Genomic DNA, 20,740 nt, shown 5'->3' on the forward strand with positions numbered 1-20,740 from the left:
GATAATTTAAGTTTGTTTGCGAAAAAAATCAACAAAATTAAAAAAAGCATACAAAACAAGATCTACTCTTACATCTGGCCTCTCTCACCTACTTAACTCTACTCATTGTTAATGACTGATGATGTTTTCTGAAAATATAAACGTGAGATAGTAATTCTTTTTGCTTTATTTTTTTTTAGACAAATACTCCTTTCTGTGCTACGGCATATGGATTTCCGGACGACATGTGATGAGGTGAGCAGTAAGTTATTACACCTTTAAAAGATACAGAAGACAAGTTTTTTTCATAGAATCGTAGAAGGGACCTCCTGGGCCATCTGGTCCAACCCCCTGCTCAAAGCAGGATTCGCTAAATCATCCCAGTTAGATGTCTGTCCAGCCTCTGTTTGAAGACTTCCATTGAAGGAGAACTCACCACTTCTCGTGGCAGCCTGTTCCACTCCTTGATCACTCTAACTGTCAAAAAGTTTTTTCTAATATCTAATCTGTGTCTCCTCCCATTCAGCTTCATCCCATTGCTTCTAGTCTTTCCTTGTGCAAATGAGAATAAAGTTGATCCTTCTACAGCCCTTTAGATATTTGTAGACAGCTATTAAGTCTCCTCTCAGTCTTCTCTTTTGCAAACTAAACATTCCCAAATCCTGCAACCTTTCCTCATAAGACAGGGTTTGCAGACCGGTCACCATTCTGGTCGCTCTTTTCTGAACTTGCTCCAGTTTGTTGATGTCTTTTTTAAAATGTGGTGCCCAAAATTGGACACAATATTCCAGATGAGGTCTGACCAAAGAGGAGTAGAGGGAAATAATTACTTCACGTGATCTAGACTGTATGCTTCTGTTAATACATCCTAGAATTGCATTTGCCTTTTTTGCTGCTGCATCACACTGTTGACTCATATTCAGTCTGTGATCTATTAGTATACCCAAGTCTTTTTCACATGTGCTGTCACTTAGCCCTATTCCTCCCATTCTATATATGCTTTTTTCATTTTTATTGCCCAGATGTAGTACTTTGCATTTCCCCCTGTTAAAAACCATTCTGTTAGTTGCTGCCCACTTCTCCAGTTTATTTAAATCTTTTTGAATCCTCTCTCTCTCTTCTCTAGTATTAGCTATCCCTCCTAGCTTTGTGTCATCAGAAAATTTAATCAGTTTACCCTCAATTCCTTCATCTAAATCGTTGATAAAGATGTTGAACAATACAGGGCCCAGGACAGAGCCCTGTGGTACCCCACTTGAGACATTCTTCCAACTGGATGTGCAGCCATTTACGACCACTCTTTGGGTCCGATCACTAAGCCAGTTATGAATCCACCTAACAGTTGCCTTGTCCATTCCATACTTAGTCATTTTTTCAATAAGGATTGTATGAGAGACTTTGTCAAATGCTTTGCTGAAGTCAAGATATACTATATCTACAGCATTTCCTTGATCCACCCAATCAGTAATACCGTCATAGAAGGAAATTAAATTAGTCTGACATGACTTATTAGTTACAAACCCATGCTGACTCTGTTTAATCACTTCATTCTTATCCAGGTATTGACATACATGTTGTTTAATAATTTGTTCAAAGATCTTTCCTGGTATAGAAGTCAGACTCACCGGCCTATAGTTGCCTGGGTCCACCTTCTTCCCCTTTTTGAAGATAGGAACAACATTTGCTCTTCTCCAGTCTTCTGGCACTTCTCCTGTTCTCCAAGAATTTTCAAAGATTATGGAGAGGGGTTCAAAAATTTCTTCTGCTATCTCCTTCAGTACTCTGGGGTGTAATTCATCTGGACCTGGAGACTTGAATTCATTTAGGTTAGCTAAGTGTTTCCTCACTATCTTTCTGTTTATAGATATCCTGGATTCTTCTATTCCCTTAATAGGACAGTGAATAACAGTTGATGTTACATTTCCTTTCTGAGAGAAAACAGATGCAAAATAGGAATTTAAAAGTTTAGCCTTCTCAACATCCTGTCTTACCATTTCATCATTTTCATCCTGTAAAAATCCTATAGCATCTTTGACTTTTGTTTTACTTTTGACATATCCCCAAAATCCTTTATTATTGCTTTTGACATCTCTTGCAAGCCTCAATTCATTTTCAGCTTTAGCTAATCTGATTTGTGCCCTGCAGGTTCTGCAGACAGCATTATATTCTTCTTTAGATATGCCTCCTTCTTTCACTGTAATGCTGCAATAGCACCTACTATATGCAAGTTTTTTCTGTTTCAGTAATTTAGCCGTTAAAGGGAACCTGTCAGCAAGATTGTGCATAGTAACCTACAGACAGTGTCAGGTCGGCACCGTTATACTGATTAAAATGATACCTTGGTTGATAAAATCCATCTTATGGTTGTACTTTAATCTTTATTTTCAGTTTTGTGTTAATGATATGCTCTTGCCCTAAGGCGGGTCTGGAGGGGGTGTCTGCATGTGGTGCTCTGATTAGCTATTCATAATGCAGACTGCTGACAGATCACTGATCACTCACTTGCCTGCCCCCTAGTTTGCATAATGAATATCGGTAGATACTTAAATAAAACAAAAAACCTTCTGCTGGCATGTGCCGACCATGGCACCTGCTCTGCAGCATAATCGCATGTTTTATGTGCCAATAATACATTTTCTTCATGTTATTCAGCTTGAAAAAAAAATCAATTTGAAAATGGCACCTGCTGCGCCTGCGCAGTAGCTGCTATCGGTGTCTAGCTGTGATCCGATAGAGCTGCTACTGCGCATGTGCCAGTGGCGCCATCTTACTGGAGAAAAAAAACCCTCCTCCAAGATGGCACCGCCTGTGCCTGCGCAGTAGCGGGCGCCATTTTCAAGACTTGTTGCATGGTGCTAAAGGGAGCTTATCAGCAAAAAAGAAGAAAAAATACACTATACACCTGCAGTCTTAGACGTAATCTGGGAGTAAATAATGGTTTAAAACATGCAGAAGTTTAATTGGAAGTGTGGTTTCAGGGAAGAAATGACATTATTTTCTACCTGCAGCTGCTCACAAGGGCTGTAAACGGTCAGAATTCAGTAGACAGCGAACATGCTGTAAACATGCCCACAGCTCCCTGACTCTCTGCAGCATGTTTGCAGAGCAGGCATTCTGTCAAGGAGCAGAGGGAGTGATTACAGGACTCTTACTCTATAGCAAATGCAGCCTTAGTGCCACCCCGATGGCTGGAAGTGAGTACTGTATCTGCAGGAAAAATAAAACTTCATTTTTGCCTTGCAGTTGCTCTTCCAGTTAGACTCCTGCACATTTGTAAAACTATATTTACCTGCATATTACTTCTTTGGCTACAGGTAAATTGCTTTTTTTTGCCAGGTTCCCTTTGAAGACTGAATACAACTTTAGCTCTTTTATTTTCGTTAGTGCAGAGTAACCAATTTTTCCAGAATGTAATTGTGATTTTCACCTTCCGGTTGAATACCAAGGCTCTCCATTATAAGGGATTGCAGAGGGCTACTAAGAAGCAAGATGAGATACTGCTGAATTCTGTAATTCCACATTCAATAAGTCCATCTGAAGTGAAGAGGCAGTGGATCTTATTTAGAAAAAATATAAATTATGCAACCCTGATAACGCTTCTAAAAAAAGTTATTGTCATTCTACTTCCAAAAAGGTGCAATATCTAGGCCACCTTCTTTAAAGGAAATCTGTCACCAGATTGTAACTACTTCATTGGAGAGCAGCAAAATTTAGGAAAAAGAGACCCTGATCCCAATCACTTAGTTTACTGGGTGCAGCAGTTGTGACAGTTTTTAGATGTAGCTTGTAACAAAGCTTAGAAAGCTGCCCTCGCCCACACCACATCTTTCTGCGTACATTGTATGTTGACAGTGAGCTACATTTCAGAGGAGGGGGCATAGTCAGACAAGGTCTTTAAGAAAACTGTAGTACAGACAGTGATAATGTCAGGTGATACAACCGTCATTGTATTGAATCAGAACATCCCTGACATCTGCGCGTCAGCCCCTACCTCATCCTGTTCTCAGATTACATAGCAAAAATCTGCTGACAGATTCCCTTGAATGCTAAAAAACAAGCATGTGTCACACCAATCTCATTTTCAACCCTTGGTTTCACCTGCCAGCTTCATCCTACCTCATCCTTCTTGATAGAATGTTGTGATGTATAAAAGTGGCAAACCACAACTATACAAGTAGCAAACCCCTGTGTCCAACGCCACTTCGGCTGTGTGCACCATGTGTGTGAAAGTGATGGAGGAATTTTGGAGGAACTGTCTGGTATGTAGTAACATCTGTCTGATCAGTTGTATTCATTCAATCAGGTACTGGATTTATTACTTTACCTGTTCCAGGCTATTGAAATATAATTGTATTCATTATTTTAGATATGTTACACTATGTATATACAGTTCCACCAAAGATAGCGAATCTGGACTCATATGCATGTTTAATGACATGGTAAGCATTACGGCTGGTTACTAATAAGCACAATAGATGATTGATGACAACAGAATATAAAATTAATATGTAATAAAATTGTCCATCAGAAAGATTACTGGAATTTGATTCTCTTACTTTTCTAGTAAATGCTTGCACTTCACATAATAACAGTTCAGGAGCTTCGTTTCTCAGAATTGTTTGTTGTGCTTCTCCTCTGTTATTTCTTCTAGAAATGTATAATTACATTTATGCCATCATCCCCCTTTTTACTGTATGTAGTTTGTCCTTACACAGTCTGACAATGCCCAAAATACGTCATATAATTTTTTTTAATGTTTGCGTTAGCAAGAGAATTCATTTTGAAGAGCATATTTAAAGATGCCCTTAGAAAGTATACCACCACTTTTGACTCCTATCTTGTTTCCAGTTGTATTTTTCTTCTGTATCAAGGTATACCAGTAAAACTAATAACTATCAGTACTCTCCACATCCACTGGAAGGCAAAACAAAAAAATCATTTGTGGCTTAAATTATTTCCCAGAACAAGTTTAAAGTCACAGAAATTGCATAAAGCTTTAATCTATTTTTTTTAAATGATAGTATAGTTTTTTTTGCTATTACTTTATCTGAGTGCATGACATTTAATTCCTATAGTGAAATAATGGAAATACTATTTATAGCAATGCAATAATGGGCAAAGATGTTTTTATTCTAACAGTCTGTAGTCTAGTTTAGCTCATTCACTTTTATTGAGAATTTTACAGTAACCCTTATAAGCAACTAATTGATTATAAGCAATTAATTAAGAATTAAGAAATTGGCATATAATATTGTTCAAACAGTCCACTGTACAGTAGCGCATATGTAGTGTTTGTTGTTTGATCATTCCGAATAAGACTTTAGCACATTTTATAAAGGTCATCATGAGGGCTTGTGGTGATGTTTTTCAAAACTAGAGATGAGCGACTTTGCCTTTTTTCGGGTCGAGTCGGATTTCATGAAACCCGACTTTCTCAAAAGTCGGGTCGAACGAAATCGGCCGATTATCATGAAAAGTCGAAGGCCGACTGAAACACGAAACCCAATGCAAGTCAATGGGGAACCAAGGTTGGCAGGGAGTGGAGGACAGGAAACACACCTACAGTGCCCATTTTAATGCCAAAAACATAAATTCTTATTACTCAAGCTTGCCAACCTTAATTTACTTTATAATAAAAGTTAGGCATTGAAAACTGGTGGTTATTTGGCTAAAGTTGTGGGGGGTAGGGCTGGCTCCAGATCTTTGTGGGCCCAGGGCCAAAGAGTGTCACTGGGCTCCTTTAACACATGCCACAATTCATGATCCTCTGATACGGCAGAGAAATAGCAGTATAGTACAATGAAAAATGCTTCACTTCTTACATCTCATGACTGATATCGATTTTAAATTCTCCAATAGCTCCAAAAACAGACAGTATATTTCTCCATACAGTATTATGGCCACCGCATAGTGCGCTATACAGAGTAATGAGGCCCATATATTTCTCCATACAGAATCATTGGTCCCATATAATGTTTGAAACAGTATATGATGAGCTCCACATAATGCTACAGTATATGTTGGTCCCCATGGATGAAGCTCCACTGTGTTATGGGCCCAAATAATGCTCCATATATAATGGGCCCCATTTCTAATGCTCCAGTGCATATTGGGCCCTGTAAATGCTGCTCCAGTGTCTGATGTCCACCTTTGGAATGCTCCAGTGTATGGTGGGCCTCACATATCATTCTCCAGAGTATAGTGCTCCCCAAAAATAGCTGTCCCAACATTCAAAACAATTAAATAAGTCTCCTCGCTAGGGAATCCCTGTACTAGTCTGGACTCCTCATCGTCCCCATCTTCCATCTCACTGCACTTGGACTGTTTAGGCAGAGGGCGTACAGACGTGATGTCATCGCGCTCTCTGACCAGAATGTCACTGTCAGGAAATTTGGAAGACGTCACGGCAAGTGCTGTGATCCTGAGCAAGCAGGGGGGGCCCACTCGTTGGCGACAGCACTGGCACAGGGCCCCTCATAGTACGCCGGTGTGTCTGATGGCGGGTGTGCACCCCCACCGTCAGAGACACTTGATTCTACTATGAGGGACCTTATGCCAGTGCCGTTGCCAAAGTGTGTGCCCAACTGTCCAGGGCAACAGCACTCGCACGGGTGCGTGCACCAGATGGTGACCCTGGCCCTGTGGGGGGAGGCAGCCCAGTTAGGGAGGTGGAAAAATTGGCATATGTTGATGTTGGACATTCAGCAGCTGCAAATGGAGTAATTGCAGAAGTCCGCGGAAGAGGAGGACAAAAGCAAGCCATTTTTCTGGCAACCTACGTGTCAGCAGGGGAGGGTGGGACAAAATCCTTTGAAACCCATGCATGGTTCATTTTAATGAAGGTTAGATCATCAACATTTTGGGTCGACAGATGGGTCCTTTTTTCTGTCAGGATTGATCCAGCAGCACTAAAGACTCGTTCAGATAACACACTAGCAGCAGGGCAAGCGAGCTCCTGTAAGGCATAATGTGCCAATTCAGGCCAGGTGTCAAGTTTACTGACCCAATAGTCAAAGGGGAATGACCGGTGAGGGAGAACATCGATATGGGAGGAAAAGTAGTTTGTTACCATAGTTGACAACTGTTGTCTCCTGTCACTTTCAATCGATGCAGTATTACCAGTTGTGTGAGCGGTACTTAAAAAATCAGTCCACAACATGGTCATGAAACCCCTGTGTCCAACGCCACTTTGGCTGTGTGCACCATGAACACCTCTTCCATGTTGCCCCCTATGGCTCATTGGAAAAGCATCACTGCCGCTGTGTGCTGGGAATGCCTCAAATGGTTTACCAGAGTTGCTTGTTTGTTAGCCAATATTAGCTCTAGGTTCTCCTGTGGCATGATGTTTTGGAATTTGCCTTTATAGCATGGATCTAGGATGCTGGCCAACCAGTAGTCGTCATCGTTCATCATTTTGGCAATGCGGGGGTCCCTTTTTAGGATCTGCAAGGCATAATCAGACATGTGGGCCAATGTTCCAGGTGTCAATGATGCACTGCGAGTGCTGGTTGGAGGAGCACTTTCTGGCAAATCAACATCCCTCCAGTCACGCACAAACCCTATACCTGACCTTGCCACGCCATCATTTTTTCTTGCCACCTGAGAAGCATCCTCCTCCCCAAAATAATCATCCCCATCATCCTCCTCCTCTTCCTCTTCTTCCTCCACCTCATCCACGAGACTTCCCTGAGTAGACAATGGCTGACTGTCATCAAGGCTTCCCTCCTCCTCTTCCTCCTTGGCTGCAGATGCCTGCTCCTTAATATGCGTCAAAGTTTGCATGAGCAGATGCATAAGTGGGATGCTCATGCTTATGATGGTGTCCTCTGCGCTTACCAGCCGTGTGCATTCCTCAAAACACCGAATGACTTTATAGAGGTCTTTTAGCATCGATCACTGCACACCAGACAACTCCATGTCTGCCTGCAAACTGCCTGCCCGTGTATCCTCCCACAAATTAATTACAGTCTGCCTCTATTCACACAGCCTCTGAACCAAGTGCAGGGTGGAGTTCCACCTTGTTGCAACGTCGATAATTAGGCGGTGCTTGGGAAGGTGGAGCAATCGCTGCAGCTTCTGCATACGACTGGAGTGTACGGGCGACCAACAGATGTGCGAGCACAGTCTTCACACCTTATGGAGCAGGGCTGTTAACTCCGGATAATTATTGAGGAAGCACTGCACCACCAGGTTCAAGGTGTGAGCCAAGCAAGGTATGTGTCTGAGTTTTGAAAGGGCTATGGCTGCCACAATATTCTGGCCATTATCACTAACTACCTTGCCTGCCTCAAGATGTAGTCTGCCCAGCCATGACTCAGTTTGTCGCTGCAAGTAGTCGGCCAGTACCTCCGCGGTGTGTCTGTTGTCGCCCAAACACATCATCTTCAACACAGCCTGCTGACGCTTACCACTAGCTGTTCGATAGTGGGACACCTCGTGTGCAACACTGGCAGCTGCGGATGGAGTGCTCGTGCGACTGCGCTCTGTGGACGAGCTTTCGTTTCTGGAGGAGGAGGAGTATCGAACGCCTACAGCCAACTGTTTCCTATACCGTGGGCTGGGCAGCACTGTCCCACCGCCACTGTCCCCGTGGACCCTGCATCCACCACATTAACCCATTGCGCAGTGATGGACACGTAATGGCCCTGGCCATGCCTACTGGACCATGCATCTGCTGTGAGATGCACCTTTCCACTCACTGATTGCTTGAGTGCATGGACAATGCGGTCTTTCACATGCATGTGGAGGGCTGGGATTGTTTTTTCACGAAAAGAAGTGCTGACTGGGTAGGTCATAGCGTGGTACTGCGTAGGCTATGAGCTCGCTTTGCTTTCAACCAACCGGTAGGACATCATCTCTAACGAGATTAGTTTGGCAATGTGGGTGTCCAAAGCCAGTGTACGCGGATGAGAGGATGAGTACTTTCCTGTCCTACTCAGAGTCTCTGGTAGGGTAAGCTGGACTTGAGAGCTACATATGGTGGAACTAGCGGTGTACATGGTTGACTGAGAGAGGGTTGGTGATGGTGATAGTGTTGGTGGTGTTGCCTAGATTCAGTCTTTCGTAGCAATAACATTGTGATTCCATGACTGCTTTGCCCTTGCGACGACACCTCAACATTTACTGCTGGTGGTGTGCTAGCCGGTGGGCTTACAGTGGGGGAAGCGATGTAGCGTTGCTGACTACCTTCATTCGGAGCAGGTGCACATGTGGTACGTGAGGTTTGGTAGTCCGTCCACGTTTGCAAGTGCATGGTGGTTAAATGTCTAAGCATGCAACTGGCATTCAAATTTCTCAGATTTTTCCCTCGGCTAAAGGTCTTTGAGCACTTCTTACAGATAACTTTTGCCTGATCATTAGGATTTTGTTCAAAAAAGTGCCACACTGCACTCTTCCTACTATGGAAGACATTTTGAGGCCTTGCACGCTGTGCTAATTTGACTGTCTGGCCAAGCTGTCCTGCAACCCTTTTGGTTTTTGTAACACGTTTTTGGACTGCTACAGTCCTGCCAGATAATAGCTGTTGCGATGTCATTGTCTGCTGCGGATCCTCCTCCTCTCTTCTGAGCTATTGGCAGCGGCACCCTCTTCCCCCAATGGATGCCAATCTGGGTCAACAACTGGGTCATCCATCACCACCTCTTCAATTTCATGTGCACCTTCCTCTGTGTCACCGTGTAAGGTGGTATAGTATGCAGGAAGGGGCACCTGAGTTTCATCAGGGTCTGATTCTGCCTCAGTACACTGCGAGGACAATGTACCAGCAGAAAAATCTAGCAGTGGCTGTGCATCAGTGCACTCCATGTCAGATTCATCTTGGACTGGGGAATACATGATTTGACTTGATAACCCAGGCATGGTATGTGAAAAGAGCTCCATGGAGTAATCGGTAGTGTGGCCTGCCACATCCTTCACTTTTGGTAGGGGTGAAGGACACAAGGAAAGGTGTTGTTCCTGACCAGGAGCCTCCAATGATGACTCAGTGCTTTTATTTTTTGAAACTTCAGAAGAGGAGGTGAGAGCGCTGGAGGCTGTGTCAGCAATGTAAACCAAAACTTGTTTCTGAAGCTCCGGCTTTAAAAGTGGTTTACCTACTCCCAGAAATGAGAGCTTTCGAGGCCTTGTGGAGCCAAACGATGATGCAGGCTCCACACCTCCTGCCTTAGGTGCTATTGTGCTTTTGCCACTGCCAACAGATGCAACACCACCATCACCATCGGGACCAGCTGGCAACCCCAGCCCACTTCCATGGCGCCTTCCACCATACTTGCTCATTTTTGTGAAAATGTACCCAAAATACCACCAGCTATATGGTACTGTAAAAGAAGACAAAAGGTGTATCTACTATTGGTGAGAATTTGAATCTCACTAGAGATTTGAGGACGCAGAACTATTGTCTCTGGCCCAGTAGAGATTACACCTCAATGTAACAGGCTGAAATTGGATGGTGTATGACAAGGTGTAGGGTGTCTATAGGATTGGTGAGAATTTGAATCTCACTATAGATTTGAGGACGCTGAACTATTGTCTCTGGCCCAGGAGAGATTACACCTCAATGTAACAGACTGAAATTGGATGGTGTATGACAAGGTGTAGGGTGTCTATAGGATTGGTGAGATTTTGAATCTCACTATAGATTTGAGGATGCAGAACTATTGTCTCTGGCCCAGTAGAGATTCCACCTCAATGTAACAGGCTGAAATTGGATGGTGTATGACAAGGTGGAGGGTGTCTATAGGATTGGTGAGAATTTGGATCTCACTAGAGATTTGAGGACACTGACAATGATGCTCTCAGTCCAAGTATGGATGCAGGCAGCCTAATAAGCAGGACTGCTGCACAGTGCACACACAAAAGGGTGGAAAAATAAACACTTGGTAACTGTGCAGAAAAGAGGAAGAAAAGTATTTTTGCTTTTAAAAAAGCAGTTTGCACAGCAGTGTGCAAACAGCAATGCAGCTATCAGGGAGCCTTATAAGGCAGCCTAATAACCAACAGAGCTGATGCACAAAAATATAGCCTCCCCTGTCACTGCACACAAACTGTTGTGTTGCAAGTGGAAATCGCTAACAGCAGAAGCAGTTTTTTGGTTCTTCTTCCCTGCCTAACGCTCTCCCTACAGAATCAGCAGCAGCAGCAGCAGCTCTCCCTATGCTAAGATTGGCATAAGTAAGATGGCGGTCGGTGTTTATGCCCTTTTATAGCCCCTGTGATGCCACAAAAAGCCAGCCAATCACTTGCATGCCCTTCTCAAAGATGGTGGTGACCGATGCCTATGTCATCGCGTTGCCCACAGTGTGCGTCCTCCATCATTGGCTGAAAAAAGGCGCTGGAAGCATCTTTTGAAACGCGACTTTGGTGCTCTGGTCGCCGACCTCGTGGCCAACCTCACGCTATGGTCGGGTTTCGCTTCAAGAAACCCGACTTCAGCGAAAGTCGGCGACTTTTGAATATGACCGACCCGTTTTGCTCAACTCTAGTCAAAACAAATCAAGCAAAGAGAAAATTCTGACCAATTACGTCAACACATTCGACTCATTAATTCATATCTTTAAAACAAAATGTGAGCTTACAGGTTTTTTTTACTTAAATTATTAAAAAGATATGAGCCACAGTCAACATATTGTAAACAATACAAGACACAAATTTATAAGTCACACAGTTTACTGACTTTAGCAAGCATAAAATAGGTAAAATAGGTATGGACGCCAGTGTCAAATCTACTTGCTTGTGAGCCTGCAGTAGCAAGTTTTTTAACCCCCTTCCTGACAAAGCTATTTTACATTTTGTCTTTTTCAATTTTTCCTCCCTTTATTCCAAGAATCATAACTTTTTTAATTTTTCCATCCACATAACAATGTGAAGTTTTTTTTTTGTGTGGAACGAGTTATACTTTTGAATGACACCATTTACTTTATCATGCACTAAAAGGTGGGAAAAAAATCAAAAGAGATCTAATTGCAAATAAAATGAAATTCCTTATTTATTTATTTTAATTTCCATGTTCACTATACTGTTAATCCTACAGGTCAGTATGATTTTGCAGATAGCAAACATGTATAGTTTTTTTACTTAAGTAGTAAAAAAAATGTGGAAATTTGTAAAAATAATAATAATAATTTTGCTTATGCTGTCATTTTCATGACAACGTAACGTTTTAAATTTTTGGGATTTGGGGCTATGTGAGGACTAATTTTTTGAGCCCCGAACAGACATTTTTACTGATATAATTTTGGAATAAATATAATGCTTTGATCACCCCTTATTGAATTATATTGCAATATATGTGCCAAAAAAAATGTAATTCTGGTGTTTCGATTTATTTTTCCATTATGGTGTTTACCACTAGATTAATTTATTTTATATTTTGAGAGATCTGAATTTTACAAATACAGCGACATCAAGTATGTGGATGTTATTTTTTTTAATTCATTTTTTATTAGGGCAAAAGGGAGTGATTTAAACTTTAGTGTTTTTTCATTTTTTCATATTTTTAAAACTTTTTTCACTTTGCACTGTATTTATTAATCTCCTTAGGAGACTTGAAGCCGTGATAAATATGGCTAAAATCACAATCGCCTATGATCTCTAGCCATGGGCTGTCATGACAACCCATCAACGCCCCGCGATCACGTAACAAGCAAACCTCCCTGCTGGCACCATTTAAATGCTGCTGCAAGACATTGACAGAGGGATTTAACAGGTTAACAGCTCTCCTTCACCAACTGCTGTTACATGCACGTGATGCCTAATTAAATTCAATGTCATGTACAGGGAAAAATTTGGGCTAGGTGTGCAAGTCCGAATCAAAGTCAGGAAGCTGGCATGTCGGTACGAGGTTAATGGGTGAAGCTGACAGTGGTAAGCGTATCACCAACTTGCAAAATCACACTAACAGAATCCCAGTATTAAAGTTTAGCATCAATGGAATGTTAGCATATGCAGTTTCATATATGTATCATGTTTACACATAGTGTCACAACTGTCACCAAAGAGAAAAGTTAAAAACATTCCCATCCATCTTCTCAGTAATAAGACGTTAGGGTCCCTACTCCCTATGTTGTTGTCTTGTAGCTCAGTTTGTCATCAGGGCAGCATCTGAAAATACTCTTGTGCCCTGTACATGCTACCACTCTCTAGCGTTCCCAGTAGCTCTTTATCTAACATGGACAATCCACAGGTTTCCCCTAATAAATGTTGCCCTAAAACATCCCGAAATGCCTGTCGATTAATTTCTTTACAAGAATTCATCACAGGAGTCTGTTCTATTGAGCTATTAATGTAAAGATATGGCAAGTCTTGTCATTGAGGTGTTGGCTAAGGGGATGTGTGCACATACTGTACACGTGGTGCTTGCTCTAAGTCTGAAATTCAACTTAAAGGGGTTGTCTGGGTCTATCTGTAGGATAGACCATCAATATCTGATTATTGGGGGTGCGACACCCGCTACCACTTCTGATCAGCTGTTCCCATGCTGGTCACAGCCGGATGTTTCGAGTTGTAGAGTTGTACAGCTCTCTCAATAGAATAGTGGCCATGGTCTGGTTACTGCAATACATCCTCTATTCGAATCAATAGTGGGCAGATGTGCAGTGCGACTCAGCACATGTGGCCACCACTGGCACAAGAAAATACTGTCACACTCCCACTGATCACATTTTGATGGCCTATCCAAATGATAGGCCAACAATATAAAAATCCTGGATAACCTCTTTAATATCAACTATTTAGAGGTCAGTTCACCAATCTGTGGGCTGTAACTATAGTTGTCATAAATATTGAGATGTCTGATGTTCAAGATCATGACTCACATAACTTCTGGTCTTGGTGGAATGCATCAGTGATATTTGTCAAAACCAAATAAAACATTTTTAGCACAGATGCTAAAAATTCAACTACAGGTGGGCCATTTATATGGATATACCTAAATTAAATGGGAATGGTTGGTGATATCAACTTCCTGTTTGTGGCACATTAGTATATGGAAGGGGGGAAATTTTCAAGATGGGTGGTTACCATGTCGGCCATTTTGAAGTCAGCCATTTTGGATCCAACCTTGTTTTTTTCAATAGGAAGTGGGTAATGTGACACATCAGACTTATTGAGAATTTCACAAGAAACACAATGGTGTGCTTCGTTTTAAGGTAACTTTATTCTTTAATGAGTTATTTACAAGTTTATGGTCACTTATAAAAGGTGTTCAAAGTGCTGCCCATTGTGTTGGATTGTCAAAGCAACCCTTTTCTCCCACTCTTGGCACACTGATAACAACACCGCAGAAGAAATGCTAGTCTAAAGGCATCAGATTCCTTGTAGGAATGCTCGAACCTGACACCCATAATGTGGTGGGGCACCATCTTGCTGGAAAAATTCAGGGAAAGTGTCATCATGTAATAATTTCAGAGGGCAACACATCATCATGTAATAATTTCAAATATCCAGTGCCATTGAGGTTTCCATTGATGAAGAATGGCCCCACTATCTCTGTACCACATATACCACACCATACCATCAATTATGGGTATCAGGTCTGAGCATTCCGACATGAACAGTTTCCTGGCAAGTGGATTGGTCATCATGGGCCAATTGAATGGCCACCAAGGTGTCCTGATCTTACCCCCTTAGACTTTTATCTTTGGGGTCATCTGAAGTCAACTGTCTATGCTGTGAAGATACGAGATATGCAGCATCTGAAACAACAGATACTGGAAGTCTGTGCTAGCATTTCTTCTGCGGTGTTGCGAACAGTGTGTCAAGAGTGGGAGAAGAGAGTTGCATTGACAATCCAACACAATGGGCAGCACTTTGAACACATTTTATAAGTGGTCATAAACTTGTAAATAACTCATGGAAAATAAGTTTGATGTGTCACATGACACACTTCCCATCGAAAAAAATAAAGTTGGCTCCAAACTGACCTACATCAAAATGGCCGACATGGTCACCACCCATCTTGAAAAGTGTCCCCCCTCCCATATACTAATGTGCCACAAACAGGAAGTTGATATCACCAACCATTCCCATTTTATTTAGGTGTATCCATATAAATGGGCCACCCTTAATTTGTAAACCAAAGAAGAGTATAGATCCCTAAAATAGAACTGTTTCTCATTTTTTCACATTTACCTTTGTAATCACTTTTTCATGGTATTCATTAATGTGGGAATGTTAGGGCTTTTCAAATGCCTTTTAATTGTCAATTCAGTTCATCTCCCTTAAATATGAAATAGTCAGAGTGAGACAGATATATGGAGCGCCAGGCTGACAGGTCTCAGGGTGCTGGTAAATGTAATCCGATGCTGCTCCTGTCGGGTGCCTCTAGAGAGGATAAAAACATGGGAAGCAAGGTAACTTGATCGCAGCGGAGCGCAGGGGAATGGCTTGCTCCAGGCTGTTCCTCCAAAGGAAAAAGAAAAAGAGGAAGCATGGAAGTAGAGGAAGAGGAAAGACCGGACACAGTTTCAAATCCAAAAATAAAAAAATTAGTGACAGTGGAAACAACGTAATGGAAAAATCCAGTGTTTTCAACCTCTCAAGCCACGCACCTCCTAGTGCTGAGGTAATGCTCCTTGAACATGGCTTGTCCTATTGCCCTGATGCGCCACTAAGTACCTTTAGTCTTTTCTTAGATCTGAAAGAATTTATCAGAAAGCTTACCACACAGCGGCATTTTCTTATTGCAGAAAAAAACAAACCCCTTTCCAATCCCTCAATCCCACCTCTCTAATACCATTGACACCTATCTACATGTCAACCCAAAGACAAAGAGTAGTAAATTTTACCCAGTCCAACATAAGGGAGCACACATTGAAACTTTCCAACAACTAATTTTCAAAGAGCTCCGTTTCCTCCCCCCTTTTTTAAAAAACGCACTAATCTTAGCTTAGCTGAGAAAATGGCTTTGAATTTCTTAAGGAATAATAATAACATTATTATAAAGATTGCAGATAAGGGGGTGGGGTTGTTGTTATGGACAGGGAATGGTATATTAATGAAGGCCTCAGAATGCTGAATGATCCAGAGTACTAAGTTAAATTTGACATCTCATTCACTATTTTCTCTCAGTATATTCTACTTATAAAACATGCCTGGTCCCTAGGAATCCTGAACAAAAAGGAGTTCAAGTTCCTAAATATTTCTAGGTACAAAATCCCTTTTTTTATTTTCTCCCCAAAATCCACAAAGACCCCATAAACCCTCCTGGCCGCCCTATCATCTCGGGCATCGACTCTGTCTCAAGCAATCATTCACACTATGTGGACTTATTTCTGCAAAAATATGTTTTCACTCTTGATTCTTACCTTAGGGACTCAGCTCATCTAATTGATCTCCTACTATCATTACCCAGTACCCCCAATTGTTATCTATTGACTATGGATGTTCAGGCCCTCTATTCTAACATCCCCCATGAACTAGGCCTTGAAGCGGTGCTTCAATTTTTTTGAAAGATGACCAATTACCTCCTTTACAAATCAGCTTTCTCAAGAAAGCAATAACATTTGTTCTCACTAACAATGCTTTCTCTTTTCATGGGGCTTTCTTCCACCAGGTGAGTGGCTGTGCGATGGGGACGAGATTTGCCACCAGTTATGCTAACTTGTATATGGGGGCCTTTGAGTCAGTCCTCATCACGCAGTCCCCTCTTGCAGCAGGTAAGATATCCCTTTACCACCGGTTCATTGATGATCTCTTTCTTATTTGGACTAGTTCCGAATCAGAGGCCCTAGATTTTGTCCAATCTTTTAATAACAATACTTGGGGTTTGAAATTTACGGCCAATATTTCTAACACAATAATCCAATTTCTAGTTCTTATGATTCAAGTTGACTCATTTGGCTGTTTCTCAACCTCCACTCATTTCAAAAGGGTTGATGTAAATAGCTACCTGAATTTTAGCAGCGGCCATCTTCCCAAGTGGATTTCAAACATCCCCTACGGACAGTACTGAAGGATAAGGAAAAACTGCACAAAAGACAGTGATTTTCTTAGAGAAGCTGTTGTTTTGAAAAATCGTTTTAAGAACAAAGGGTATCTCAAAGAATTGGTCTCGGATGCATTTACAAAAGCAAGAGCGCTTACACAAAAAGATTGCATTGAGCGTATTAAAAATAGGAAAAGTAGGCTTGATGATTGCCCTGATTTTACTAAATGGAGTTTTATCTCCACTTTTAAACAAACGCATGGGGTGGTACGCAACCTTTTGAAAAAATATTGGTTCACTAGCTGAAGAGCCCGGCGCTGCCCGGGCATAGTAAGTAACTGTGGCTAGTTATAGAAAATTATAATTATCCTCCATCCCATAGTCCCGTGCCCATATAACCATCATACATATTCACGATCCCATAGGCCCGTGCCCATATACCCATCATACATATCCTCCATCCCATAGTCGCGTGCCCATATACCCATCACACATCCTCCATCCCATAGTCCCATGCCCATATACCCATTATACATATTCTCCATCCCATAGTCCCATGCCCACATACCCATCATAAATATTCTCCATCCCATAGTCCCATGCCCATATACCCATCATACATATTCACCATCCCATAGTCGAGTGCCCATATACCCATCACACATCCTTCATCTCATAGTCCCATGCCCATATACCCATCATACATATCCTCCATCCCATAGTCCCGTGCCCATATACCCATCATACATATCCGCCATCTCATAGTCCCGTGCCCATATACCTGTCATACATATCCTCCATCCTATAGTCCAGTGCCCATATACCCATCACACATCCTCCATCCCATAGTCCCGTGCCCATATACATATCCTCCATCCCATAGTCCCGTGCCCATATACCCGTCAAACATATCCTCTATCCCATAGTCCAGTGCCCATATACCCATCACACATCCTTCATCTCATAGTCCCATGCCCATATACCCATCATACATATCCTTCATCCCATAGTCTGGTGCCCATATACTCATCACACTTCCTCCATCCCATAGTCTGGTGCCCATATACTCATCACACTTCCTCCATTCCATAGTCAACCATTATGACATCATAATGAGCGGCGGCAGGGCTTGCAACCTTTGACATCAGCGTCGCCATGGCAACCATTGTGACATCATAATGAGGGGAGGGGCTTGATACGCACACACTGCTTCCCCAGTATGCAAATAGGGGCATTGTGACATCACAATGAGGGGCGGGGCTTGACACGCACACACTTTTCCCCCCCAGTATGTAGATAGGGGAAAAATTGTTTGGTGAATTGGAACGCGCGGGGTTAAAATTTCGCCTCACAACATAGCTTAGGACGCTCTCAGGGTCCAGACGTGTGACTGTGCCAAATTTTGTGGCTGTAGCTGCGAGGGTGCGGATGCCTATCCCGGACATACACACATACACACACACACACACATACATACACACTTTGAGCTTTATATATTAGATTTTAAGAGCAGATCCAGTTTTATCAATGCACATTCCTGCACAACCAAGAACCATTTTTAGAAAAAATCGTACCCTTTGCAACCTTGTTGCCTCCAGCAACACAACCCGTAGACCCTTAACTTCTTCTCATCCCCGGACACTTCCCAATCAAGGCTGGATTTCATGTAAAACAGCCAAATGTTTATGCTGTATGTCCAATAATAATGGAACATTAGTTTTTTGGTCACACACCACGGGTTCAAGTTTTACTATCAATTGCCGTGTGAACTGTCCAGTCCTGTTATGTTGTATGTAGAGAGAAAACTGAGCAAAGCTACAAAAAAAGCGACTTTAAGTCCAGAGTAAAGTCAAAACGTTTTTTATTTTAATTAAGACACATCCACATACAAATAGGGGGAGTGGGCAATAAAGTGCGAAACCGCACACAGCATGGATAAAAAAAGGATTGTTATACAACCAGAACCTATGCAGTAAACCCGGTGGATTTGGACACTAAACACTGTCCAACCACACGGTTTGAATGAAAATATAAGTTTCGCCCCTTTTTTGTGACCACCTGCTGCTGCATTATTGTGCTGTTATCTGCATACCAAGTGGCTATTTGTTTTTAACTAACGTTTGATTTCTATGTTTTATCTAGTGTCACTTCTCACGTTTTCTGTGCTTGATACTGTCAATGCTGATGATCCTTTGGGAACTTCTAGCGGCCTGCAGCTCTGAATTCGTCTCATCTCTTTCATTCAAACCGTGTGGTTGGACAGTGTTTAGTGTCCAAATCCACCGGGTTTCCAGCTGTGCGAGACGTTGAGAGCAGTACACCCACATCTACTTCCGGCTTGCCGGTATTTAAGCACAGATGCTCCCCTCACTTATCACGGCCCCTGATGAAGGAGTAACCCTCCGAAACGATCGTTGGGGTGGATTGCTGACTGCTGGAACCTCTGCCCGCCATTTCTTTAGGTAATTTATGCCTCTCTTATTACTATGCTTCTTAGGCGTCATATATCTGTCTAACCATGGTGAATGGTCACCTGCTATCTGATAATGATCTGTGTATTTAGCTGTTTACTTGATGGATGGAGCTGGTATAAAGAGATATATATATATACACATATACTGTTTGGCGGTCCATTCTTAATTGCCATACATTGCCATGCACCATATGCACTTTGTGATTATTTAGTAACTTTATGTATGTCTTGTTACTGCATAGGTTCTGGTTGTACAACAATCCTTTTTTATCCATGCGTTGTGCGGTTTTGCACTTTATTGCCCACTCCCCCCATTTGTATCTGGATGTGTCTTAGGGTGGTTTCACATTAGCGCTTTTTAAGCGCACGCACGGCCGGGGGTAGCTCCGCCCCCGAGCCGGCTCTCTGCCCGGCGTGCCCGCCCCTTGCTTGTAGCGCCGCCTCCTAGCGCACAGCGGCGCCTGCGATCGGCGCACCCTATCTTTAGCATAGGGTGTGCAGATCGTGCGCAGGCCATGCGCTAGTTGCGCTTTGACCTGCGCTGCGCACTTTTGACGATGCGCCGTGCACGCCAAAATCAAACTTTTCGGATTTTGGCGCGCACGGCGCACCGTCAAAAGTGCGCAGCGCAGGTCAAAGCGCAACTAGCGCACGGCCTGCGCACGATCTGCGCACCCTATGCTAAAGATAGGGTGCGCCGATCGCAGGCGCCGCTGTGCGCTAGGAGGCGGCGCTACAAGCAAGGGGCGGGCACGCCGGGCAGAGAGCCGGCTCGGGGGCAGAGCTACCCCCGGCCGTGCGTGCGCTTAAAAAGCGCTAATGTGAAACCACCCTAAATTAAAATAAAAAACGTTTTGACTTTACTCTGGACTTATACTGTAGTTGCTTTTTTTTGAGCTTTGCTCAGTTTTCTCTCCAGGTAGATTGCGATTGTCCTTATTGTCCATCCATTTCTGTCTGCTATTGAATTATTATGGTGATTTTTTGATATTTAAAATGCAGACACTTGTCAAAGGTATTTTTATTTACTGTTATGTTGTATACCTGATTGAATGCGGTTGCAATATATTGGGAGAACAATACAGACTATGCATGCAAGGATGAACAAACAGAATATCCGTAACGAATATCCAATGCATAGTCTGTCAAAACATTTCCTTGTAGCACATAACAAAGACTTAAGTTCTTTAAAACTCACTATAATTGATCAGATACCAGCAGAGACCCTTGACCGTTATGCAGCTTTAATAAGAAGAGAGAGCTACTGGATTTTTAAACTTGGCAGTTTAGCACCTGAGGTGTTAAATCTTATTATTGAAAAAGTCATTTAACTATACCCCTTTTTTAGCAAATTTTAATATAATATT

At 42.4% G+C, this 20,740-nt stretch overlaps 1 protein-coding gene across 2 annotated transcripts in view; it reads left to right on the top strand.

The window, feature by feature from the left end:
• The window catches only part of SNTG1 (syntrophin gamma 1), a 957,068-nt gene that overhangs the window by 528,725 nt on the left and 407,603 nt on the right, over window positions 1-20,740 (top strand). For both annotated transcript variants that reach the window (XM_073583787.1, XM_073583788.1), the window contains one exon: window positions 180-234. In XM_073583787.1, coding sequence (XP_073439888.1) covers window positions 208-234 — 27 coding nt within the window. In that variant the 5' untranslated portion in view covers window positions 180-207. The remainder of the gene's footprint in view (window positions 1-179; window positions 235-20,740) is intronic.

Source organism: Dendrobates tinctorius, unplaced genomic scaffold (genome assembly GCF_039654945.1).
Source record: "Dendrobates tinctorius isolate UK_male_01 unplaced genomic scaffold, ASM3965494v1 ptg000081l, whole genome shotgun sequence".
Lineage (NCBI taxonomy): Eukaryota > Metazoa > Chordata > Amphibia > Anura > Dendrobatidae > Dendrobates > Dendrobates tinctorius.